The sequence below is a fragment of the Ceratotherium simum genome, chromosome 10 (genome assembly GCF_057802395.1).
Source record: "Ceratotherium simum simum isolate JZ-2026a chromosome 10, ASM5780239v1, whole genome shotgun sequence".
Lineage (NCBI taxonomy): Eukaryota > Metazoa > Chordata > Mammalia > Perissodactyla > Rhinocerotidae > Ceratotherium > Ceratotherium simum.
In genome coordinates this window covers 59,492,320-59,517,624 of record NC_141909.1, presented here as the reverse complement: position 1 = coordinate 59,517,624, position 25,305 = coordinate 59,492,320, and the positions used below count along the sequence as shown (strand labels likewise).

The window sequence follows — 25,305 nt, the reverse complement described above, 5'->3', positions numbered from 1 at the left end:
TGTATCTCACACTTCAATTTCTTTACCTTTGTATTACTCAATGTGAACTTAATGGCATGCTGATATACATAAATTACAGTCATTCTATAGTGTGTATTACACAGTCAATATAATAAAATATTGGATGGCTAATTAAGAAAAAAAGTAGATAAGACAGCCAAGGAAAAGAAAGGGGCTAGAAAGGAGACAGCTGAAGCAAATAAGGTAAAATCTTGGCACTTATTGAATCTAGGTGTAGGTATATGGAAGTTCATTGTACTATTTTCTACTTCTGGTATGTTTGAAAATTTTAATGTTAAAAAAAATTCTTTTGTTTTCAACATTAAAGTATCCCCTCACACCCTGTTTTAAAATGCCAAGGAATGGAACGTTTGGACTAAAGATGGCTTTGATGCTGCCAAAGCTCCAATTCAAAGATGGCAGGCATGGAAAGAGTATGTGGGAACCTATGATAGCAAATGTTTATTGATTCTATTACAGTTCTTTAAGCTGTGCGAGTTAGGCCACTTGTTAGTTTAGCTTGCTAGGGCTGCCATAACAAAGTAATAGACTCATGGCTCAAACAACAGAAGTTTGTTTTGACACAGTTCTGGAGGCCAGATGTCCAAGATCAAGGTGTCAGGAGGTTTGGCAAGTCTCTCCTTGGCTTGCCTTCTCCCTGTGTCCTCACGTGACCTTTTCTCTTTGCACCTGCAGCCCTGGTGTGTCTCTGTGTGTCCAAATTTCCTCTTCTCGTAAAGACACCAGGTAGATTGGATTAGGGCTCACCTTAACGGCCTCATTTTAACTTGAATCATCCCTTTAAAGGACTTATCTCCAAATATAGTCACACTCGGATGTACTGGGGGTTTAGGGTTTCAACATACGGGGTAAACAAGTTCCAATTCAAATGTGGAGGGTAGTTCCGCCCAACAAGTGGTTCTCAAGATACCAGCAGGGTGTCCAAGAACTCAACTCAATTCTGACACTATCCACTCAGAGAGAGAATCAGATTCCACAGGTGAAGGGCTTGGTCCCACAAGACCGCCCTCCACATCAGACACCAATCACAAGACCAGGCTGTTACCTGTGCTTCTGACTGAACAGCTACAGATTGGAGTTTCCAATGACCCCCTCCAACTCAGGATGTCCATCACAAGTCCAGGTTGTTACCTGTACTTCTGACTGACTGGCTATAAATCAGAGCTTCCCACGACCCCCTCCATGGTTTCAATTAATTTGCTAGAATGGCTCACAGAACTCAGGAAACCCATTTACTCACTAGATTACCGATTTATTAGAAAAAGATACAACTCAGGAACATCCAGATGTTAAGAGATGCATAGGGCAAGGTATGAGAAAAGCGTGTGGAGCTTCCATGCCCTCTCCAGGCTTGCCCCTCTCCCCAAATCTCCACTTGTTTACCAGTACGGAAGCTCTCCAAACCCCGTCCTTTTGGGTTTTCAGGGAGGCTTCAGTACATAGGCAGGATTGATTATATCACTGGTTATTGGTGACTGATTCAACCTCCAACCCCTCTCCCCTCCCCAGAGGTCAGAGGATGGGACTGAAAGTTCCAACCCTCTAATCACATGGTTAGCTCCATTGGCAACCAGCCCCCATCCATAGGTGCTTTCCCCAAAATCACCTTATTAACATATCAAAAGACACCTTTATCACTCTCAAAATTAGGAGATTCCAAGGGTTTTGGGAGCTGTGAGCCAGGAGCTGTGGACAAGGACCAAAATATATATGAGAAATATATTTTGGTCATCTGAATGACTAAATATATATTTCTTATAAATCACAATATTGCAGGGAGCCACAATTCAGCCCATAACATTACCCAAGAACCTGTATAAACTCTATTAACTACATGTTTAATGAATGTTTATCCTAGTGAGATATTTGCTTTTATTTTAGATTTAATTTGGTATATATATTTGCATATTAAGGTCCCTTGTATAACCAATATATATAATACACTTAAGACCATTTTACTAAACTTGGTTAATCAATGTTTCAATTAACAAGTATTTTTGTTGTATCTTCATTTTAACAGTTTTTTCAGCAATTTTTATGAGACCAAATTTTTGGTCATGATATGTCTCCCTAATTATAATGTTTGTATGGGAAAATAATTTTCTTTGTAGCAAATGAATTTACAGCCATTTAAAGGAATTTTGTTGACACAGAGTGGGTACTTATATTCTTTCCTTAAATAAGGCATACTATCCCCTAAATCTTTTGCTGAAACCTCCCTTTTAAATGTCTCAGCTACCTTCCCTCTGATATATAGAATCAAGGAATACTAGCATCAGAGATCATACGGAATAGGTTTCAATTACGACTCATCTCCCATTGATGAGTGCTGGCCGCTGTGTTGAAAAAGCTTCCTAGGCTGATCTGGAGTCAGAGAAAGAATATTTGCTGTTCCCGATGTGGTCTACTGCCCCCATAGCTATCTCCCCTCCCCTTCCTTCTCCTCCGCTGTCCTTTCTTTTCCTTTCCTTCCTTATATGTTTGAGCACCTTCTAGGTGTTGAGGATACAGCAATGAATAAGATAGCGAGAGCTTGTCTTCCTAGACTTTATGAGGCAGAGGGGCAGGCACATAACCATATGAATAAGACAAATCCAGACAGTGGTAAGTATAAAGAAATAAAATATAAGGAACAGAGTTCCAAATTCAATACTTATTGCCAGACCCTTGCTTCTCAAAAAAAGGTAAAAAATTCCTCCCAAGAGTTGTGGTAGGGACCAGAAGGGTATTCAAAGACAAATAAGTACATATATGAGGGTTAAAGATATTATGATTAAAGATATTATGACAAAAAAAGTTACAGTCAAACACATGGATCTCTCATGAAGTGTAATCCAAAGTTTAAATAAATTTTTAAACCAAAACAAGAAATGGCACGCTTTTGGATTGCTGTTTTTCCCACACTGAAAGGTTTGTTCTTTGATCCTGGAGTACTGAAAGGAAAAGCCTGAGACTCATTTACATTGTGCACTTATTAAAATGAATGTGCCTAACCAGTCTTTGATGCTATTGTGTGCAGCAAATCTGAGAACAGAAAGTCTATCTGAAAGAAAAACAGAAAATGTGTCCAATATTATGGTTCACAAAGTGCCTTTATTTTCTCACAACAAAATTATCCATCAAGTCAACGACCCAACATTACTCATTTCTCTGTCATTGAAAACACAGCTGCAGGTTTGGTAGGAAAACATCTTTAGGCATCACTATTTAGTACTGTAAGAATGAGCTTTTTCAAAATTCCCTCTGCTCATTTTTTTCCTAACCTGGGTAGGCTTTCTGTACACAAAGAGAGTACTGTGTCTCTCTCTATTGTGTAACAATAGGGCTTCATTTTGAGGAAGTATAAACAGTAATGTTGATATTTGGTCAAATTTATTATAATAGGATTCCATTCAAAATGTCCAAAGTTTAAAATTATGTGCTTTAGTAACTTACAGTTGCTTCTAGGAAAAACACACCCATATTAAGAATGTTAGACTTGTGCAAAGCACAATGCCATATTGGTTATACTTCAAACTATCTTGAAAGCAGCATTTCTCCAAGTGTGGCCACAAACCATGAGTATCAAAATCAACAGGGTGGCTGTTAGAAGGCAGATTCGAGAACCTGCTCCGTACCTGCTGAATGGGAATCTGTGTGAGGCCTTCACATCCAAGTTTGAGCACCAGGGCCATAAAGCCTTTAAGGATCCTTCCCAGTCACTGCCATTCACTATCCAAGAATCTTAGCACCTCTTCCCTCTAAGGGGGTGTTTTCACTTATAAATCAACATAGAGGGAGAATATAACAACAAATAAAGCCATACAGAAAAACAGGACTAAGGGATAGATAGATTTCTCTATGGGCACTCATGGGGCAATGAATTGGAAACACAAATAGGAATTTCACATGTACCTCAAAGCAATCAAATTGCTGTGAACATGCTCACTTTGCATTTACATATACAGGTCTATAACCCCTCATCCAAAACTCTTGGGTATAAATGTATTTCAGGATTTGGACTTTTTTTTAATACTCTAGAAAGTTAATAGATTTATATATCATATGTTATATAATACCCCCAGTAAGGTCTGAAGAGGCACCTTATAAATTAAGCACATTAACATTTCTTTAGCAAAGATATGTATACTCTGTGACTCAGGCTCTTCACTCCTAGGTGTATATCCAACAGAAACAAGTACACACGTGCACCGAAGAAAAAGCATGTGCACGTGCTCACAGCAGCTTTATTTCTAACAGCCCCAAACTAGAAACAACCCAATGACCATCAGCATTAGATTAGACAAACTTTGGTATATTTAAACAATGGACTACTACACACAATGAAAAGTGATGAACCACAGCTACACAACATGATAAATATCTCAAAAACAATGTTGACTGAAAGATGCCAGTCACAAAAATGCATACCGCATGATTCTTCTACTTAGCAAATTCAAAAACAAACTAATCTATGATGAGATGGTGGTCATAGTGGTTACCTTTGGGAGGGGGCACTTTTGGGGTGCTGTGAAATGTTCTTTCTTGATCTAGGTGGTTACATAGGCGTGCTCATTTTGTAATAATTCACTGAGATACTACATAAATACTATACATCTAATTTTAAAAACATGCTATCACTTTAGTTGGCTATCATCTTGTTTCCATAATTTTATCTTTCAAATTGATTCAAATATTAATGGAGCCCTACTAATATGCCAGGTACTATGCTAGACATTAAGGGTACTCAAAAAGCTTCTAATTTAGCACAGCAGGTTGCTTAATAAATACTTATTGGCTCCATTGCTTGCCTGTTTTGATAGATGCCACAAAAGACAAGCTCTTAAGGGGGAGAATTAGCTACTGAGCTAGCGGTGTTTCCACCATGCTTCTAACCACTGGTTCTTAAACTATGGTCCTGGCTGCCACACTTCTAGCCCTTTGGGTCAGTCAGCCAGACTCCCACACACTTCGCCTGGGATGGCCCATGGAAGCAAATCCACGCACAGTAGTAGCTGGGGCGTGAGGGTGACCACTCAGGACCTCACGACACTCCGCTATCCTGACCTACTGACCCAGTCCCATTTCCTTGGTTCCAAACTCCTCACACCATCCCCCACCTCTTTACTCCCTCACTTTGGCCCTCGCCCACTGTGGCATCTTTTGTTAGTGAGCCTCTTGACCACCTATTCTTTCGCTTCCATTTGAATTCAACTCTTTGATGGTGACGTGGGCAGGGAGCATAATGAAGGCAGTGGGCTGCCATAGGTACTTATAATCACAGCCTATTCAAAAGCCATTAAGAAAAGGAAAACTCTTCCAGCCCAGGATTCCTTCTATGTAGCAACGCTGATAAGACAGACACATGCAGCAATGTGAAGCAACATGTGGTCGAGAGCACTTGGTTTATTTTCATTGGTGGCAACCACAGAAGAGGGAGAAACAAAAGGCAGGTGTGTGCCCAGCAGTTCTCAAACTAGTAGCCTTAATGCATCCCTGTTTTGTGGACAATTCAAGCCCTTCCTCATAATATTCATCATTTTCCTCTGTACAAGTGCCTCCCGAAGTCCACCCAGCTACTCCCCCAGGGCAGGCCTAGCCAGACCACGACTCCCTCTTCTGGCTGTGCTCCTGGCTTACCTCTCTTGGTGTTGCAAGAACATCTTATCTAAACAGCCTCTTTCTCTGCATCACAGTGTCTTGTTGATTGAAACTTCTTACTATGTGAGTTGAGTTTTTCTAATTCTACTGATTTGATACACTTTATTCCTACTAACAAAACATAACTCAAAATTAAGTATTCTTTTGTGAATACTTGTAAAAGTGAAGGACGTTAACTAGATTTACCGTGATCATTTTGCAATATATACAAATGTCAAATCATTACATTGTACATCTGAAACTAATATAGTGTGACATGTCAATTGTACCTCAATAAAAAAATAAATAAAAGTAATATAACTAAAAAAAAGTATTCTTAATTATGCGCAACTACATAATTATATATCTCTGTAAAGACAGATTGCATTTTAAGGTACATGTCACATACACGTTATGTAGCGAGTTCCCCTCCAACACAACAACTGTCCTCCTCGTTATTCCACACCGTTAGTAAACTGGTATTTGGATTTTGGCTTCTTACCTAGTTTTGGACTTGGTATACATCTTTAGCCAGGGCAACTCCTCTGTTTCTATTTCTGACTCTAGAAATTAAAACTGAGAAATTTTAAGAATTATTTTATTAATTCATTTACAAATAACAAAAATCCATACCGAAAAATACCAGACCACACTTTGAAAACCACTGCCCAAGTCTAATCTTATTTTACATGTAAGGAAGCTGGATCTCACAGAGATTAGGTAAGAAATCCACAAGTACACGGCCTGTTAATGATGGGATACAGACCCTGGATGGTGTGTCTCACTTCTCTTGGTTTAGGTTCTCAATCAGAAACCTAGGAAATATACCCTAATGACCTGTCCTGTTCGCTCTAGTTGCAAGGACTGTCACAATATATTACCAAAAAATTCCTCTTTTAAATAAAACAGAAGAGGAAAACCAACAAACGATAAATTCTGCAACAGGCAAACTGTGGTAGCATTTGAATTAGGATCTCTATTGGAACAGAAACACTAGGGTAGATTCTCTTGCACTCTGCTCCATGTAAGCTGATAATGATGAACTGCACAGTCAATATCATAGAGAAATATGGAAAGCAGAATTACCACAATACTACTATTTATCACATTTTCTGAGTCTGAAATACAATTCATTACATAATCCTGAAAATTCTTCACAAGTACTGGCTGAAAAGGTGGTGGGTACATTAAGAGACTGCAAATAAACTGACAATCATACAGAACTTTTTAGATAAAACGGAGTTGTTCTGAAATGTAAATATTTTTCATTCTCTAACCGGACCTTATTTTGTCTTTTTAAAAAAATTCAGGGAATCTTCTTGTTCACCTAGAGATGACTTCCTTTGTATCCTACCAGGTGATCCAAATCTTCTTTAAATGGATCATAGCCTTGTTCCTTTAAACAACGCAGTGCCCAGAAAAGCTGGTCCAGGGGAGGAAATTCTTCCCAAGGAACCCACTCCCAACCTAGAAAAGAAAAATACCAAATCAATTTATTTAGCTGAAAGGAAACAAAGGATGTTTATTTTGGCAAGTTAACCTATGCTTAGAAAAAATTAATTACGTGTAAAAATGATTTGCTACTAATAAAGTGCAATAGTGATGCTATGCATTAGCTTGGCTACACAAACATAATTTGTGTTTAGAATGAAGATCTTGGGCCGGCCCCGTGGCTTAGCGGTTAAGTGCGTGCGCTCCGCTGCTGGCGGCCCAGGTTCGGATCCGGGCGTGCACCGACGCACTGCTTCTCTGGCCATGCTGAGGCCACGTCCCACATACAGCAACTAGAAGGATGTGCAGCTATGACTTACAACTATCTACTGGGGCTTTGGTGGAAAAAAAAAAAATAAATTAAAAAAAAAATTATAGAATGAAGATCTTAAGAAGAGAATGGTGATCATTTAAAACATGGTATTATCTGAACAAGAAGCCAAGTTTCCAAGGGCCACATTGTGGTAAAACCCAGACTTAGTACTGTGGGGGATCAGAACTGGCCACCCCAAAATGTCTCTCTTTGGCTTGATTATTTTTAAGAACAAAAGACTCTGAAACCAAACTTTGACCTTCCCCCAATTGCCTAAAAGAATTTAAGATAGAAGGCCTGTCCCCTGGAGAGGCCATCACCATAGATAACTCTGACTGTGAGGGTCCTTGCTAAGCCCATCTTGATCAAAAGATTTCTTTCAGGTCCCATTGTCTATGGAGGCCCAGCAAACTTGTTTAACAAACATTTAATTTCCATTCCTGTGCAAATTGCCTTCCTCCCCTTTGAAGTCCCAAACCTTGACCACCAACATCCTCCTTTGTCTTTAGCTGAAGATGTATTTAAGGTGGTGGCTTTGGCCATTCTGTAAGTGACTCAGCTTTCCTGGATTTCTCCCACATATACACGTTATAAAGCTTTGTTTGATTTTCTCCTGTTATTCTGTCTCATGTCAATTTAATTCGTAGACCAGCCAGAAGGACCTAGAGAGTAGAGGAATTGTCTTCCTCCCCTACAGTACCATTCAATTTTCATTTAAATATTTGGCTAAACAAAATGCACAGAACTTTATATACTACAGGTTACACTACATTAAAATAAACCAGTTTTCTCACCTATAAAATTAGGTAGATTACAAAATTTCTAAGCTATCCTCCATCTCTCATAATAGTTATGGAAGCTGTGCAGAGAATAAAAAATATTCTCTGTGCTGTGATATATTTTAGATAGAAAGACAAATACGGAGGGAGCTGATTTTTAAAAAAATCCATTGAAACAGGAAAGATTTGACAGTGTCTATTAGTTGTAAAATACATGAAATCCTATAAAAATGTTCTAGGGAATGGTATTTTCTTTGACAATTTAAATGTATATAACACAAAAGCACGGATGCTCATGACAGGTGAATATATAAATATTATATTAAGATGTATACTCCACGTTCTAAACAAGTTTCTTTATGATCACATGTATATACCTATGTGTAAGTACTGTTTCTTCCATTATAAGTGTTTCTATGCCTATGAAATACAAGTGTGTAGTTTCACTCCGGGAAGGCAGAGGACAAAGAATCCATGAAATTGGAACAAGTTCAGGAAGGGCTGATCAGTAACTGTGGCCAGGCATTAAGAGAGAGAGAGAGAAAGAGAGCAAGAGAGAGCGAGCGAGAGAGAGCGTCCAACGGTGTGCTGCAAGATGCTGCATTAACTGAATCTCAAGAGCTGTCTGTCGAGTTTATCCCCTGTCTCCTAGAATATGAAGCATCGTGATGATCCTCATCATTATAATCAGATGGTGGGAGGAACGATGTAGTAACTAGTAAACTGAAGCCGGCTATACAGATCCAGGACCTGATGAACATGGGACAGAGACTGCATCTCAATATTGTTAGTAAAACAAAGACCCACCGAGCCATTGCACTTTGGCCAGGCTGTAGCTGGTTACTAGCAAGGCCTCTCAACTGGGAAAAAAGTGAAAATAATTCCTGCTATACTGTTACTAAGGGATAGAGAGAGATAAGTGCTTCTGATCGAATCTGATTTGGGGCTTTAACCTCGGGGTTTGTAAAATCACACTGCTTTATTTGAGATTACTAGTATGTCGGAGGGTCAACAAAATGAAGGTGGACAAACAAAAAAAGTTATATAAGTGAATAAAAAAAATCACAAAGTATGTAAAAATTACTCAAAACGACTATATTCTAGGAGGAAAAGAACAATACATACAATAATATGGTAACAAAAACTCTAATATAGAACTTCATTAAGAAGAAGAATAATCTTTTAGAAGTTATTAAAAAGTAGGGTGATTTAGATACCACATTTGAGAACCTCACAGCAAGAGGGTTGCTTGTATATTCATTCCCTGGTTCCTTCCTCCAACATCTTTTGAGTACTGATTATGAGCCAGGCACAGTGTCAGGCATGGAAGACTCAAAGATGAATGAGCCAAAATATCTGCTCCTTACGTATTCAAAGCTCAGTAAAGGAAAGACAGTAAGTATGATTTGAAGCTGAATTGTGGAGCTGAATCTGAGGTGCCTTCTGAACAGTAGGGGGAAGATAACTAGAAATACAGGCCTGCAGCTCAGAAGAGCAAGATGAGACGTCATGAAGTGCACCAGGTTCACCAACTCAAATCCCTCCAGAGGCCAGACAGGGCGGGAGGAGTTCTGAAGAAACAGAAAGAACCGGCTCGGTGAATGAGACTGTTAGATCAAGGCTTTGGTACAGTCTGTGACTTTGCTGTTTTCTCCTCAGCACTTTCTCTACAAATGAATGCTTTCTCTATGTGCTTCTTGTGAAGGATACTAAGTACAAAAAACTTAACTATTTCCTCATGTTTGTCTCATCTTGTCTCAGGTTTTTTTGCCCAGAGAGAAGATAAAAATAAGAAAATGTTCACTCCTTTCAAGTTTAGGGCTCTATTTTAAAATAACAACAATCTGTGCTTATTGCCTGAATAAACTACACCTCAAAACTAAATTTTAAAAATTCAGTTATATGTAATATATTTTGCTTTGTAAAGAAAAAAAATAAATTGAATCCTACAAAAAGTATTAAAATAGAAATATGCATATTTAAACTTCAATTTAATATTACAAAGCCAAGTGATCAACTGCTCCTCCCCCCAGCTTCAGAATGTCAAGACTATTATTTTTGTTTCCAGTTATTGTCTGGAGCTCTCCTCTCTCCTATTCCTCACTTTTTCTGGGATAATTAGGGATGTGAGAGATAGGAGAGACTTGTAGAGAACTCTCCCAATGAACCTGGCACAGTTCTTACCTACCTCTCCTGCCTTCCACTTCTTAAGGCATGAATAATTTTAGTTGCACCCTAGGCCAACTGAAGGCCTTTGGATACTTTTTGGGTATCTCTTTGTGTGGTATTGTGATGTAAGAAATACATATTTGGGCTGGCCCCACTGCCTAACAGTTAAGTTCGGCGTGCTCTGCTTTGGCTGCTGGGTTTGTGGATTCAGATCCCAGGCGCGGACCTACACCACTCGTCGGTAGCCATGCGGTGATGGCGACCCACATACAAAATAGAGGAAGATTGGCAACAGATGTTAGCTCAAGGTGACTCTTTCTCAGCAGAAAAAAAAATAGAATTGAAAAAAAAAAAAAGAAATACATATTTGGTCTTTATCTCTGTTTCCTGGCACAGAGTTCCTAAAACCTTTGTAATTTCCTGAATGATAGAGATGAGAGGAGCATCTTTTGTTATCCATAGTAAGCCCCTTTTAACCATACCTGAGTTTATGTTAATGAGATGACTGGTTGCTGGGGGCCCATTGATAGCCTCAGGATAGCTTCAGGATAGCTTCAGGGGGCTGGTCACCAGAAAGATCAAGGCACAATTACAGGGTTGGAACTTTCAGGCCCCACCCTGACCCACACACCCACACCCCACCTTAGGGGAGGGGAGAGGGGCTGTAGTTTGAGTAAATCACCAATGGACAATGATTTAATCAATTACAGGTTCCTACGTAACGGAACCTCCATAAAAACCCTACACAACTGGGTTCAGAGAGCTTCAGAGTTGAACACACTGAGGTGCTGGGAGGGTGGGGTGCTTGGAGAAGGCGTGACAGCTCCACATACCTTGCCTTCTGCATCTTTTCCATTTGGCTATTCCTGAGTATCCTTTATAATAAACTGGTAACATAAGCAAAGTGTTTTCCTGAGTTCTATGGGCCATTCTAGCAAATTATCGAACCTGAGGAGGGGGTTGTGGGAACCCCTGATAGCCTGGCGGTCAGAAGTACAGGAGGCCAGGACTTACGATTGGTGTTTGAAATGGAGGCAGTCTTGCGGGACCGAGCTTTCTAACTTTTGGGATCTGACGCTAACTCTGGAAGAATTGAATTGAATTGTAAGGCACCACTGATGTCTGGAGAGGTGGAGAATTATTTGGTGTGAGAAAAAACCCACACATTTGGTGTCAGAAGTGTTGTGTGTAAAAACAGCTCTGGCTTTGCTAGTTCATTTTAGATGATTCCAAGTAGTCACCTATTTTATAAAAAATCTTCTACGACTCAACAGGCCTCCAGGTGAAACATGCCCTTCTATTCATTCAATCAAATCAATCTGTAAACACCTTAGATGTGATTTATTCATTCTAGAAATATCACTTCCTCCAGGCCTCTGCATGTAAGTCCCCTTGTCAGAGGCCCTCCCTGAGCACAGCACCCACGCACCACTATCCTTACCCAGCTTTACTTTTCTTCTTATTCCTTATCATTGCTATTGTAAAATATCTGCTAATTTGTTGCCTTTCTCCCCCCAAAAATGTAAAGTCTAGGAGGGCAGGGACTTTGTTCCATACACCTGTTTCTTTAATGCCTAGAACACTGTCTGACACACTGTACTGAATAAGTATTTGCTGAATGAAAAGATTCTTCCATATTAGAGGAGAAATTAAATTTCGAGATGGGAGGCCCAATCCATGAGACTACCTGGATAAGGTTTCATATGGCAAATAATATATTCAATAAGTTTGATATTTTTCTCTTTAGTTCCTTTTCTCATGGAGTTTTATGAAATTTGAAGAGAGATGATACATGCAAAGCCCTTAGAACAATGCTTAGCATGCAGCAAATAATATCAGTTACTGTCATTAAAGCTTTCAGAGCACTCAGTTCAACACAGAAGGTAACAGATCACTGTTTAGTCAGGTTAAGCACTCTATAAAAGGAAGTTATTACCTCTCTTACACAGGTGAGGAAACTGAGGAAGGCTCAGTAAACGTTTTCCTTAAAAATCACAGTTTGAAACAAAACTAAATGCTAACAATAAAACTAACATTTACACTGAGTACTTACTGTGTTCAATGGGTTCTTCATATGTATTAACTCATTTTATCCTTACAACAACCCATCTGAGGTAGTTACTATTACCACAGATGAGAAAAGAGGCCCAGCGTTATTAACTAACTTGCTAAAGGTTACAGACCTCTAAGTGGAAGCACCAGGACGTGAACCACGTAGTCTGGCTCCAGAGCCAGTTCTCTCTCTGCTATGTCCTTGTGTCGCCAGGATTTAAGTACATTTACATTTCTATAGGAAGAGATTCGAATTCTCTTCATATGGTGACATAATGTCATACTCTTTCAGACAATATGCTCTCCTCAAAGAATGCATTATTATATATAATTCTCTTACTTTCGTTTTTCTCAGGCTCTACATTCTTTGGTTCTGAATCATGAGTCACATCCACCTCTCCTTTCATTAATATAGTGACATAATGGTAATTCTCTTTCTCAACGAAAGAATTCACAACCGAGGCAAAGCGGACATTTTTCAGGTGAAGAGCTGCTTCTTCCCAGGTTTCCCTTTGAGCACATTCTTCCCAGCTTTCACTGGAAAACAGAAACACACCATTATATTCAATTCCATTTATGTAAATTTTTTTTTGCCATGAAATTCTTGGCTAGAAATTTCTGGTATAAAGTAAAAAGAACTATAATTGGTTCATGTTTTAAAACAATAAATGAACAACTCTGTCTTTGACACTCTGTTTATCCTGTGTCCAGTTATCTGAAGACCAAAAGGACTTCATGTTGAATTAAAAAATGAACATTTGGCCAATTCAGCACTAGTTCACACGCCTGGGAGCAGTATGTGACCAGGAGGCAAGTATATCAGTTAAGAGCACAGGCTTGGGAGTCAACTCAATCTAGGTTTGAGTTCCAAGTTGGGGTTGTTGTAAGTGCATCAAGAAATGGATGATGTCTTTTCCTGTAGTCTCAGAATTTTAGTTTGAGCCCCCAAATTGAGGACAATAGGCAATAAGCACCTCTAAATTCTAAAGAGTACAGCAAAAGAGCAAACAGATGCCATCTAAACTCACGGGTTTGCTTAAGAAAAGCCAGAGTAGACTTTTGACCCTCATCTACCCAGTCTACAGAAGAAAGACAGGAGATCTTTGGGAGGGAGGAAAGTTGTGAGTTTTCAGCCTAGTAGGAAAGTTTCCCTTCCTCCTGATGAGGGGCCAACTCTGCCCCCAAACCAGGAAAGTAGTGCTCCAAGAGAATTAGTCATAGAGATGAGGTGTGACTTCCACGAAGGAGATACTGGTGTGTTTCTCCCCTGCTAAAGACATACTGAGCTGCGGAAACACACAGGCCTACCCTATGCATCAGAGCAGAAGTGGTAGGAGGGTAAGAGCTCTTGGGTAAGTCTGAAACATTCTCTTGGTGTTTAGGTATGCATGTGAATACAGAGGATGACGCTTATTCCCACATTGGGAATTTGGAAGGCAGGAGACTGGCTAGAGCAGCCACGATGGTTGAGCAAGGAAAAATGGCAGCAGTGAAAGCTTTATTTCCACTGTGAATTTCCTTTGGGCAGTTGTTATTAAACAAGAGATTGCTGGGGACCCCAAAGAAAAAAAAATGTAGGATGGTGAGCTAAACGCAAGAGCTAGGGGAGGAGGGTCAGTGTCACAGTAAGTCAGTCACCTTTGTCAGAGAACCGTGCAGTGTAGAAAAGCTTGTAGGACTTCCAAACAACCAACAAACATACCCTGAGAAAGAGAGCACATGTGTGAACCCCACAACCAGAGGGCACCAACGGATGGATCACAGCAGCACTAGTCATAGAAAAGGTGTGCCCTATCACTCCTTCCCCAACACACTGGAGAAGGAAGGAAACCAGAAACAGTGAGAAGAGGGGGAGGTGGAGAAAGAGCAAAACAATGGCCCACACCTCCTTTCCCCACTACAGGGGAGAGGGAAACGCTTGGAAGTGGACCCTAATGACCACAATGTGACTTATTTTTATAATCGACAGGGAAACGATAGAATTTGCAGGAAATGTCATGGAGCAGCAGAAAACGGAAAGACAAATCATGATTGAAGACAATGGAAGGAGATTATACAAGCCATTTTGTATGTTTTCCATCAAATTTAGCCCACTCAGCATAGCCCACAAGTAAAAGCATACATGTGAAGAGCTTGGTATAATATCCAGCACTTAGTAAAAAGTTCATTAAAGGGGCCAGCCCGGTGGCGCAGCGGTTAAGTACGCGCGCTCCGCTTCCGTGGCCTGGGGTTCGCAGGTTCAGGTGCCAGGCGTGCACCGACGCACCGCTTGTCAAGCCATGCTGTAGTGGCGTCCCATATAAAGTAGAGGAAGATGGGCGTGGATGTCAGCCCAGCGCCAGTCTTCCTCAGCAAAAAGAGGATTGGCAACAGATGTTAGCTCAGGGCTGATCTTCCTCACAAAAAAAAATACTCATTAAAGTTCAATTTATTATCATTTGATATCTGAGTCAAGACTCCATCCTTTCTTATGTTATTGTTAAGATACCTATCTCTAGCTATGGCTCTAGTAATGATACATTCTAACTAGTGCTTAGTTTGTGATCCAAATTTGGCTAATGCCCACCAACAACTGACAAAGTGTAAGACCGTGTGCCTGTCTGGGCAATTTGATTCCTAATCTAGAAATTTTATTATTTATTAACAGGTGGCTTATCTTAATCATCTAAAAATGATAAACTTATTCACGCTTTTTAAAATTCTGAAGACCATTTAAAAAATTCCATGTGTTAAAAAGATCATAAGAATTCCATATCTTATAAAGGACAAAGTCTGATTAAAAGGCACTAGGATCAAGGCTCTACTTCTAACTACCACTTTATAAGAAATAGGTGGATTAGAAGAACAAAGTCAGAATGTGAGAAATTCTTCAAATGACTCATATTCTTCAACATGGCATGGGACAAAGGGGAAGGCGTTACTGTTGGATTGAGAGACTTAAAAAATTTATCAACCACATGCAATATGTGCCCTTCCTTTGAGTCCTGATTGGTACAAAAACAGTAAAAAGACATTTTCAAGACAAATGGGGAAAATGGTGCAAACTGGGTATCAGATGCTATTAAAGAATTATTTCGTTAAGATGTGAAAATGGTATTGTGGTTAACGTTTTTTAAACAGCCTATTACAGATACATACTGAACTATCTAGGGGAGGTATAAAAGGACGTCCGAGTTTTCCTTCTAGTCTAGAAAAACAAGGGGTGTGTGCGCAGGCGCGCGCCTGTCGCGGGCGGAGGAGCAGTGAAGATGAAACAAGAACAAGCTGAGTAATGGGTACATGTGGATTCACTGACTGTTTTCTCTACCTTGCTGTAAGTTTGAAACTTTCTATACTAAACGGAAAAAAAGAGCTGGGTCTGAACGCTTTAGATGCTGTTTATCCGCTGTTGACTTTACTCTTATTCTTAGTTCAGAACCCACCTTCTAGCACAATCCCAGGCTTTCTTCACCCTTGTGTAGAACTGGCTCTCAACGGCCCAGCTGTCTTTGTGGGTCTGATACATCATCAAATCACAGAATGCCAAAGCACAGAGGGACCTTAAAGAGCACTTCGTCCTACTTCCCCGTTTTAAAGATGGGGAAACTGAGGCCCAGAGAGTTTCATTAGCCCATTTGTTTGGGTGGAGTGCAACTAAACCTACGCGGGCAGGAAACAGTAAATATGTGTCTACGTTTAAATCACAGACAAACCGTGCAAACGTCTTCACTGACAAAACTGGACTGCTCGAGGGTTATAACACCCACTTTCCATCTCTTATGTGTAAATACTAAGGGAAAAAACATCTCAGAAACCAACTCGCAGCCTCGGCCAAGCGGGCGCAGAGCCCTCACGACCGAGCACCCGCTTCCAACCTTACACTGCTCAGCGCCCCCTCGCGGCGTAGGGGCCGCAAGGGAGGAAGAGCGACGCGCGAGAAACGACGCAGCGTCGGCGCGCACGCACGGACGCACGCACGTCGCGAGCTCCTCCTTTCCGTTCATGTTCCGCTTTTCGTAGGTCGCCAGGAGGCTGCTCACCCGAACTCCAAATGACCCCCAGGAAGTTGGAAGCTGCCGGCTCCAAACGACCCTTTCCTCTTGCCCAGGAGGACACAACGAGGATGCCTGCAGCTAGTCACCACGACTCCTACGCCAACTCCGGGCCGCCGGCCCCGCGGCGCCGCGCTGGCTGTCATGGCGCGGAAGGACGCGGGGAGCCGCAGCCGGAAGTGACGTTCGCCCCGCGCCCTGCGCCACAACCAATCTGTCCCTGAGCCGGCGCGGGCGCCCGAAATCAAAGCGGAGTCTATCGGCATACCCCGGCGTAAGGTTCGTGCTTGGTGTCTCTACTTTTCCTAGAGTTTCAGCGTGTGAGGCGTCGTGTTTCCTCCGAAGGGCTGCGAGTCATGGGGTTTGGTTTAACTAATGCCATTTACTGTTGCGCTTTCGGCATTCATTATTTGTCGCTCAGATTCCTCCCAACTGTGTATTTACCAGCCACCTGCTTTCGTAAACCTCTGTGCCTTTGCACAGCCTGTTCTTTTTGAATGAGCTTCTCCACCATGGTAAACTCATTTTCACTGTAACTCAAATCAGTGTGGTACCAGGGCAAGGACAGATAGTGTAGAAACATTCTAGTATAGATAACACAGTGTTCACAAATCATGGGAAAAAAGGACTAACCAATAAATTGTGGTGCGAGGTAGTTACCTATTCGGGAGGAAAAACAGACACTTTCAGTTGTTTGCACACTGTGCAACAACAAAAACACCCAGGTGAATCAAAGAGTTGTAATTTAAACAAGCTAAAAACAAATACTAGCTTCTGGATGGGGAGGGTTTACTTTTTTTTAAAAATTAAATTAAGCTTTACTTATACCGAAGTAATGTTCACGTAGTTTAAAAAGTCAAGTGGTACAAAAACTGCAACAGGAACAACCTTACCCTCTAGTGCTGCTTCCAGTCACATTTAATTCTTTGAACTGTTATTTCTATTTGTCTACGTATTTTGAAATAATATGCTTATTCTGCATGTTATAGTAAGTGAAGATTGATTAAGCTTTTTGATGGCGTCTCTCCTTCCATCCACACACACACCTCGTTCAGTGTATTGTGCACCACAAAGGTATTCTATAATATTTTCCCAAATAAAAATTGGCAGCATATAAAAAGGGTAATGTATCATGACTGAGTTATTCCCAGAAATACAAGGTTGGCTTAAAATTTGAAAAATCAGTCAGTGTAATTCACCATATTGGCAGATGGAAAAGGAAACACGTAATCATCTTAATAAGTGCAGAAAAAATTTGACAAAATTTAATACTCATCCATGATTTTTAAAAAAGTTTAAGCAAACTAGAAATAAAAGAGAATTTTAACAACCTTATATAGGGTATCTACAAAGACATACAGCTAACAACATCATATTTGATTGTTGTGGGCTGAATTGTTTCCCCCCCGCCCTCCTCAAAAAATCCGTGTGTTAAAGTCCTAACCGCTAATACCTCAGAATGTGACTGTTTTTGTAGATAGGGTCTACAGAGAAGTAATTAACTTAAAATGAGTTCATTAGAGTGGGTCCTAATCCAATATGACTGGTGTCCTTAAAGAAGAGGAGATTAGGACACAGACACAGAGGGAAGATCATGTGAAGACATGGGGAGAAGGCAGGCATCTGCAAGCCAAGAAGGGAGGCCTGAGAAAAAAACCAACCCGCTGACACCTTGATGTTAGACTTCTAGACTCCAGCATTGTGAGAAAATAGATTTCTATTGTTTAAGCCACCTAGTCTGTGGCACTTTGTTATGGCAGCCCTAGCAAACTAATACCATGCTGAAAGACTAAAATTTGAGAGAAGCAAGGATATCCACTCTCAGCACTTTTAGTCATAAAATTGCTGGAGGTTCTATCTAATGCAACCAATAAAATCAAGAAAAATCAGTAAAAGATAGTTAAATTGGAAAGGAAGAAGTAGCCGTCTTTATTCACAGATAATCCTAAGGAATCCACAAAAAAGCTATTAGAACAAATAAGTGAGTTTAGCAAGTTCATAGGATTCAAGGTCAATATACAAAGTCAGTTATATACTAGTATTGAACAATCAGAAATTGAATTTTAAAACAATACCATGAAAAATGGAAAATATAAAATACTTAGGGATAAATTTAGCAAAAGATGTGCAAGACTTGTACACTGAAAACTATTAAATTTTACTGAGGGAAGTTAAAGAAAATTTAAATAAAAGGTGGTGAATACCATGATCATGGATCAGAAGATGCTGTATTGTTAAGATGTCAGTTCTTTTCAAATTGATTTATATAGATTTAATGAAATCCCAATCAAAATACCAGAAGCATTTTTTTTCAGTAGAAATTGACAGACTGATTCTAAAATTTATATGGAAATGCAAAGGACTAGAATAATCAAAACAATTTTTAAAAAGAAGAAATTTGGAGGATTCTTACCACTTGATTTCAAGGCTTAGGATAAAGCCACAGTAATCAAGACAGTGTGATATTGTTAAGAGCATAAACACATAGGTCAATGAAACAGGATAGAGAAACCAGAAATAGACCTATGTATTTGTGATTAATTAATTTTTGAAAATTTTACAAAGGCAATTCAATGGAGAGGAGATAGTCTTTTTAAACAAATGGTGCTGCAACAATTTGGCATACAAATATATATATATAAAAGAGGCTTGATCTATATCTAGCACCGTATATAATAACTCAAAATGGATTGTAGACCTAAATAAAAACATTAAATGTGTAAATTGTCTAGAAGAAAACATAAGAGAAAATCTTTGTGATCTTGAGTTGGGCATATATTTCTTAGATATGACACCAAAGGCATGGTCCATAAAAGAAAAATTGATAATTTGGACTTCATCAAAATTAAGAACTTACTCTCTTTGACAGATACTGCTATGGAATGAATGGTATCCCCTCCGGAATGAATGGTATCCCCTCCAAAATTTACATGTTGAAGCCCTAACCCCCGGTGTATTTGAAGGTGGGCCTTTGAGAGGTAATTAAATTTAGATGAGGTCATGAAGGTGGGATCCTCATGATGGGATTAGTGCCTTTATTAGAAGAAACCAGAGAGCATGATCTCTCTCTCTCCAACATGTGAGGACATAAGTGAGAAGGTGGCCATCTGCATGCCAGGAAGAGGCTCTCATCAGGAACTGAATCTGCTGGCACCTTGATCTTGGACTTTTGGCTTCCAGAACTGGGAAAAATAAATGTCCTGTTGTTTAAGCCACTCTGTCTATGGTATTTTGTTACAGCAGCCCAAACTGGCTAAGACAGAAACTATTTAAGAAAATGAAAAGACAAACTACACACTTGGGAGAACATATTTGCAAAACACATTTCTGATAAAGGACTTGGATCTAGACTATGTAAAGAATCCTCAAAGCCCAATAATAAAGCAAACAACTCAATAAATAAATGGGCAAAAAGAATTGAATAGGCAATTCGCCAAAAAGAGATATTGATGGCAGATAAGCACATGAAAAGATGCTCAACATCATGAGTCATTAGGAAAATGAAAATTTAAGCCACACTGGGGTATTTCATGTCTATTAGAATGAATACGAATTTTTTAAAAACCCACAAAAATTGGCAACACCAAGTGTTGGTGACAATATAGACCAGTTAGAACTCTCATACATTGTTGGTAGGAATGCAAAATGGTACAGCCACTCTGAAAAACAGTTTACTGTTGTGTATAATGTTAAGCATTCACTTATCATACAACCTAGCAGTCCTGTTCTTAGATATTTGCCCAAGATAAGTGGAAACTTATGTTCATTCAGAGACCTGTATGCAAATGTTATAGTGGCTGTGTTCATAATCATGAAAAATGAAAATGACTCAAATGTTCTTCAACTGGTGAATGGATAAATCAACTGTAGTACATTCATACAGTGGAAAACTACTTAGCAATAATAAAGGGACAAACTTTTAATATACTCAACAACATAGATGAATCTCACTTGCATTATGCCAAGTGAGAGAAAGGCTACCTGCTGAATGATTCCATTTAAATGACATTCTGGAACAGGCAAAACTATAGATACAGAAAACAGGTCAGTGTTTGCCTGGGGCTGAGTGTGTGAGGGGGTTGACTATGACAGGACAGGAGGGATTTTTTGGGTGAAGAAACTACTCTACCTCTTGATTGTGGTGGTGGTAACATGACTGTGTTTGTGAAAACTCATGGAAGTGTACACTAAAATGGGTGAATTTTACAATATGTGTTTAAAACCTCAATAAATCTGACTTAAAAAAAGCCAAAAAAAAACGCAATGTGGACTTTGCAGAAAGGAAAAGTCAAGATGCAATTCAGCAGTGGAGAGGTGCAATACCATGCAGAGCTAAACTGCTCTGCTTAGCAGTGTCAGAAGGTCATCCTTGTGGGTGGAGTTGTTTCTCTGTAGATTATGATATTTCCTGGGAAAGTAGCCTTAGGCTGGAGCTAGGGGGAGGCAGGTTCCTCTTCTCACTGGTCCTAGGAGGATTCGGGGAGCCTGAGCTCTGGGGGATGCTGTTCTTGGTCATGGGCATTCCTGTTAAGCAGAGTAAGCTGCTTCTAAAATGTGGTAGGAAGTCGGGGACCAAAAGGAGTGGGTGGGTAAGGACTGCCTATGACATTCAGGAGGAGTCACATTTACCAGCCAGTTTAAAGTTTTCCTTTATTGCATTGTAATTCCATTTTACTATCCTGAAGCCTTCAATAAACTCTAATTATATGTTACAGCCTGGTCTTAACTTGCTTTGAAAAGTTGGAATTGGCCTGGGTCTACGCTCTCATAAAGGTGGAAAAAGAGAAGAGCATTGGCCCAGAGAAGCATGGAGGTCAAGGAGGGTGTCTTTGATCTCGGTGTCCCCTGTGTTCAGAACAGTGCCTTACACTTAAGTGCCCTATAAATGCATACTTGAAGGAAAACTCCTGGAGTCAGTGTAACAAAATAGTTTCGATGTATTTAAGCAAGCTAGGAAACAATTTTTCCCCAAATCTTTATGCTGTATGTGAAAAGGTGGCATGATAATACAAATCACTTGAAATACAAATGATTGTGAAAGGAAAAAGGCACCAAGCCGATGTTTATGAATCCTACAAAAGGAATGTAAATTAACCCACTTACTCAAACTAGAGAATTCACGTCAGAATTCTCTTCTGTAGGGTTCCCAACTAGTTGAACAGGGTACACCTGTAGTTATTGCAGCATCAGAACCTGAAAGAGCTTCACATTGCCACATCTCCTTCCTAGTTTATTGATTCCCAGCTGAAGGATAGAGTGCCCAAGCACAGGGGCCCCTCCTCTGCCCAGGACTTTGCCAGGAGACCACCATTCTCCTCCCTCCCATCCACACAGAAATATTGCACGCTCAGCCTGGAGGATGTTGGAATTCCCCCCAAACTGGCTATTTTGTTCAGCTCCAATACATCTTTATTTTATTTTTTTTATGAAGAAGATCAGCCCTGAGCTAACATCCCTGCTAATCCTCCTCTTTTTGCTGAGGAAGACCGGCTCTGAGCTAACATCTGTTGCCAGTCCTCCTCCTTTTTTTTTTTCCCCAAAGCCCCAGTAGATAGTTGTACATCATAGTTGCACAGCCTTCTAGTTGCTGTATGTGGGACGCGGTCCAGCATGGCCGGACAAGCGGTGCGTCGGTGCACGCCTGGGATCCGAACCCAGGCCGCCAGTAGCGGAGCGTGTGCACTTAACCGCTAAGCCACGGGGCCCGCCCCAATACATCTTTATTTTAATGACAGGTTTAATTTATTTTCCATACCTCTTTTATTTATTTATTATGATTGAGTCAGCTTTTCACCAGAAGGTTATCTGATCTTACTTCACAATTTACACTAAGGCTGAGAATATTCCTAGGAATGAATTATGAAGTAGGCTCCTCTTTATTTTCCTAAAAATTATCTAACTAATACAGTTAGATTATAAGATGAAATGATACAGTTAAGGTAATGCTGTCCAATTCCTCTTTCCTTCACTCATAACTCCTTCTCAGGAGCCTGATTTAGAAGAGAGAGCCCATTATAGCTGAATCCATTCCTTTGCTCACCCTGCCTTGGGCAGCCCCATGCCAGTTGGATGTGCTTGGTTCTTATCTCACACCAAAACTTCGGGTTTGAACTCACTCGGTTTCTTTTTCCTCTTTCCTCCCAGCCTGTCCCTGTGTTTGATATTTGAAGCTGTATATAACTCAAGAACCCACCTTGTGGTTTTATGTGGTATGGTATGTATTGTAGCCGAATCCCAAATTTAACTCACACTACAACTCAGATATACCAAAACAATGACTTTCTTCCCTTCCTTCCCTCCCTTCCTTCCTCCCCCACCCCCACACAAATTCTTTGTCACTAGTTAGGATATGGGTGTGCAGAATGCATTAAATGTTTAGTCTGACTCAAAACAGTCCAGTCTAATAATTTAATGAGTTTCTTTAAATCATGTTCAGTCTGTCTTTGTTTAAATGACTGGCCTCTTAGTCACCTTTTTCCTCCTTATTTTTACTTAAGATGTCCAGATGTATGAGGTGGATGTGTGTGGCTTGTTCCATATTGGAAGACAATTTCCATGAATCCATGTGAACTCAACATGGCGGTCAGGGATCAGGCAGGCAAGAAATCTGAAGAGTCAACACATAGAAATCAAGGGTGGCTCAGAGCCCCCCTCTGCCTGACCATACCATGTTACCAAGTGTGTTTTGGTTCAGGGGACTCTTCAAGGCAACCTCCTCTCAGAGCCTCCAATGGGGAGTGTGACAAGGGTGGGGCGGGACGAAGAATCCTCCTGGACCTTCAACATTGCCCTCACTTATCTCATGAAGCTTCCTCCTCCAGGCTGAAGATCACAGAGAAGAAAAACGGACATTTCACTCACCTCTTTCCTCTCTATTTACAACTGCCCCTAAGGGACAGAAAGAGGAAGGTTGCCACCCTCCATTCTTTAAAATCTATAATTTATGGTTTAGCCCCAGTCCTTCATATTCTTCAGGAAGACGTAAAGGTCTGACTTGCAAGCATATTGCCCTACTTCATAATCCTATTTTGAATGTTAGGAACTGTATATTACATTGGTCTATCTCTTTGCATTCCTTCTATATCAAATGCTAATTTTGTCTCCCCAAAATGAATGTGTTAGACAGATATTAGCGTGTTCTATATTAAAGATAATATTAGCCAAATTCTTTGCTCCTCCCTCTATTGAGAAGTGGAGTTTAATTTCCCTTCTTTGAATCTGGACTAGCCTTAGTGACTTTGTAGGCCAATAGAATGTAATAGAAATGATGTTTTGTGATTTCCCAGCTAGGTCTTAAGAATCCTTGCTTTTTTCTCCCCAGGCTCTTAGACTACTCACTCTGTAGGAAGCTGGGCACCATGTGAAAAATCTGATTTCCCTTCAGCTGCCATGGTGTGTGGAAGCCCAAGCTAGCCACATAGAGAGGGCCCTTAGAGGGAGAGAGATGCTTGGCCATCCCCAGCTTTTCCAGCCATCCCAACTCAGGCAACCAAATATGTGAGTGAAGAAGCCATCTTTGACATTTCAGCCCAAGCAGACGCGAGACAGAGAAGAACTGCAGAAGCCAGCTGACAACCAGAACCGAGGGATGGGCTACATCATGTGAGGGACCCAGTGCTAAATGGAAGTGTGGGGCCCCGTGTTCAAAATTGTTCAGAACTTCAAGATGGCGACAACAGAGAATTAAATCAGGCATGAAGACCTTCTGAGCACAGGGCCCTTTTATTACTGAGTCAACATAGGTCTCACACCTGTGATGCCAGACCTGCTCCAGATATATGGCCTGTTTGAAGCTATCCTAGTAATCTCCAGTTTTTTGAGCCACCCTAGTCATTTTAAATTGAGATGAATTGTCCTTGCTGTGCCCTGTCCAAATTCCTGATCCACGAAACTTAACATAATAAAATAGTTGTGGTTTTACACCACTGAGATTTGGTGTGGTTTGTTACATAACATTATATTAGATACAATTCCATTACAGAATAATATCTGTCCCAAAATGTTAACCTTTATATGTATTTAATTAATGAAATAAAAAATATTGTGAAACCAGTTGGTCTGGGTGAGTACCAACAACCACGGGCACACAGCAGAGCAGGTGACTGGCGGCATTAAGGCCATCGTGCACTTGGTGAACCAGTGGCAGCCCCAGGCCTGGGTTGTGGTGCTGGGCCTGCTTCCAAGGGGCCAGCATCCTAATCCACTTTATAAGAAAAACTGACTGGTGAATGAGCTGGTACGGGCAGCATTGGTTGGCCATCCGCGTGCCGACTTTCTAGATGCCGACCCTGGCTTTGTGCACTTAGATGGCACCATAAGCCATCATGACACGTGCGGTTACCTGCATCCAAGCCACTTGGGCTACACACTTGTCCGTCGGGCCCTACACTCCCTGCTTCTGCATCTGCTGGCCCAAGACCAAGGCCAGGGTCTTCCCTTGCCAGAGGTCACACCATAAGCATCCACCTTTCCGCAACATTAAATTCTCGTTCCTCAGTCAAAAAAAAATGAAACCAGTTTGTAGCAACCATTAAAATGTTAGGCTGTGTTACAACATTGGATGACCCTTGAAAACATTATGCTAAGTGAAAGAAGCTAGACACAAAAAGCCATGTATTGTATGACTCCATTTATATGCAATGTCCATGATAGGCAAATTCATAGAAAACGAAAACAGGCTACTGGTTACTTAGGGTTTGGAGAGGTTGCAGGGGAATGGGGCGTGACTGCTAATGGGTACTTACTGATTTTGGGGGTCATGAAAATGTTCTGAAATTGATCATTGCACAACTCTGAATATACTAAACACTATTAAATTGCACTGTTAAAA

At 40.5% G+C, this 25,305-nt stretch overlaps 1 protein-coding gene and 1 long non-coding RNA gene across 3 annotated transcripts; one reads left to right on the top strand and one right to left on the bottom strand.

Moving 5' to 3' along the window:
* Nucleotides 1–3,094: 3,094 nt before the first annotated feature.
* On the bottom strand, nt 3,095–16,646 carry NUDT15 (nudix hydrolase 15). Its single transcript, XM_004433699.3, has 3 exons — nt 16,464–16,646; nt 12,785–12,981; nt 3,095–7,107 (listed from the first exon to the last, which is right to left on the bottom strand). Exons 1-3 carry the CDS (start codon nt 16,619–16,621, stop codon nt 6,968–6,970), a joined length of 495 nt encoding a protein of 164 aa, XP_004433756.2. The 5' UTR covers nt 16,622–16,646; the 3' UTR covers nt 3,095–6,967.
* LOC147916129 (uncharacterized) lies at nt 15,671–24,395 on the top strand. Of its 2 annotated transcripts, XR_015553420.1 has the most exons (4): nt 15,671–15,757; nt 16,444–16,754; nt 19,345–22,689; nt 23,797–24,395. It is a non-coding gene; the product is annotated as an uncharacterized LOC147916129 (long non-coding RNA). The 2 variants fall into 2 exon arrangements; XR_015553419.1 differs by having other exon boundaries at nt 16,444–22,689.
* Nucleotides 24,396–25,305: the final 910 nt, after the last annotated feature.

What these genes read in the sequence shown, in the direction of transcription:
- NUDT15 (XM_004433699.3), bottom strand. Translation starts at nt 16,621, where the DNA reads ATGACAGCCAGCGCGGCGCCGCGGGGCCGGCGGCCCGGAGTTGGCGTA. An exon ending in GGGGGTCATTTGGAGTTCGG is followed by an intron (nt 12,982 to 16,463) that starts GTGAGCAGCCTC and finishes TCTGTTTTCCAG; the next exon opens with TGAAAGCTGGGAAGAATGTG. An exon ending in AGAGCCTGAGAAAAACGAAA is followed by an intron (nt 7,108 to 12,784) that starts GTAAGAGAATTA and finishes TTTCTTTTCTAG; the next exon opens with GTTGGGAGTGGGTTCCTTGG.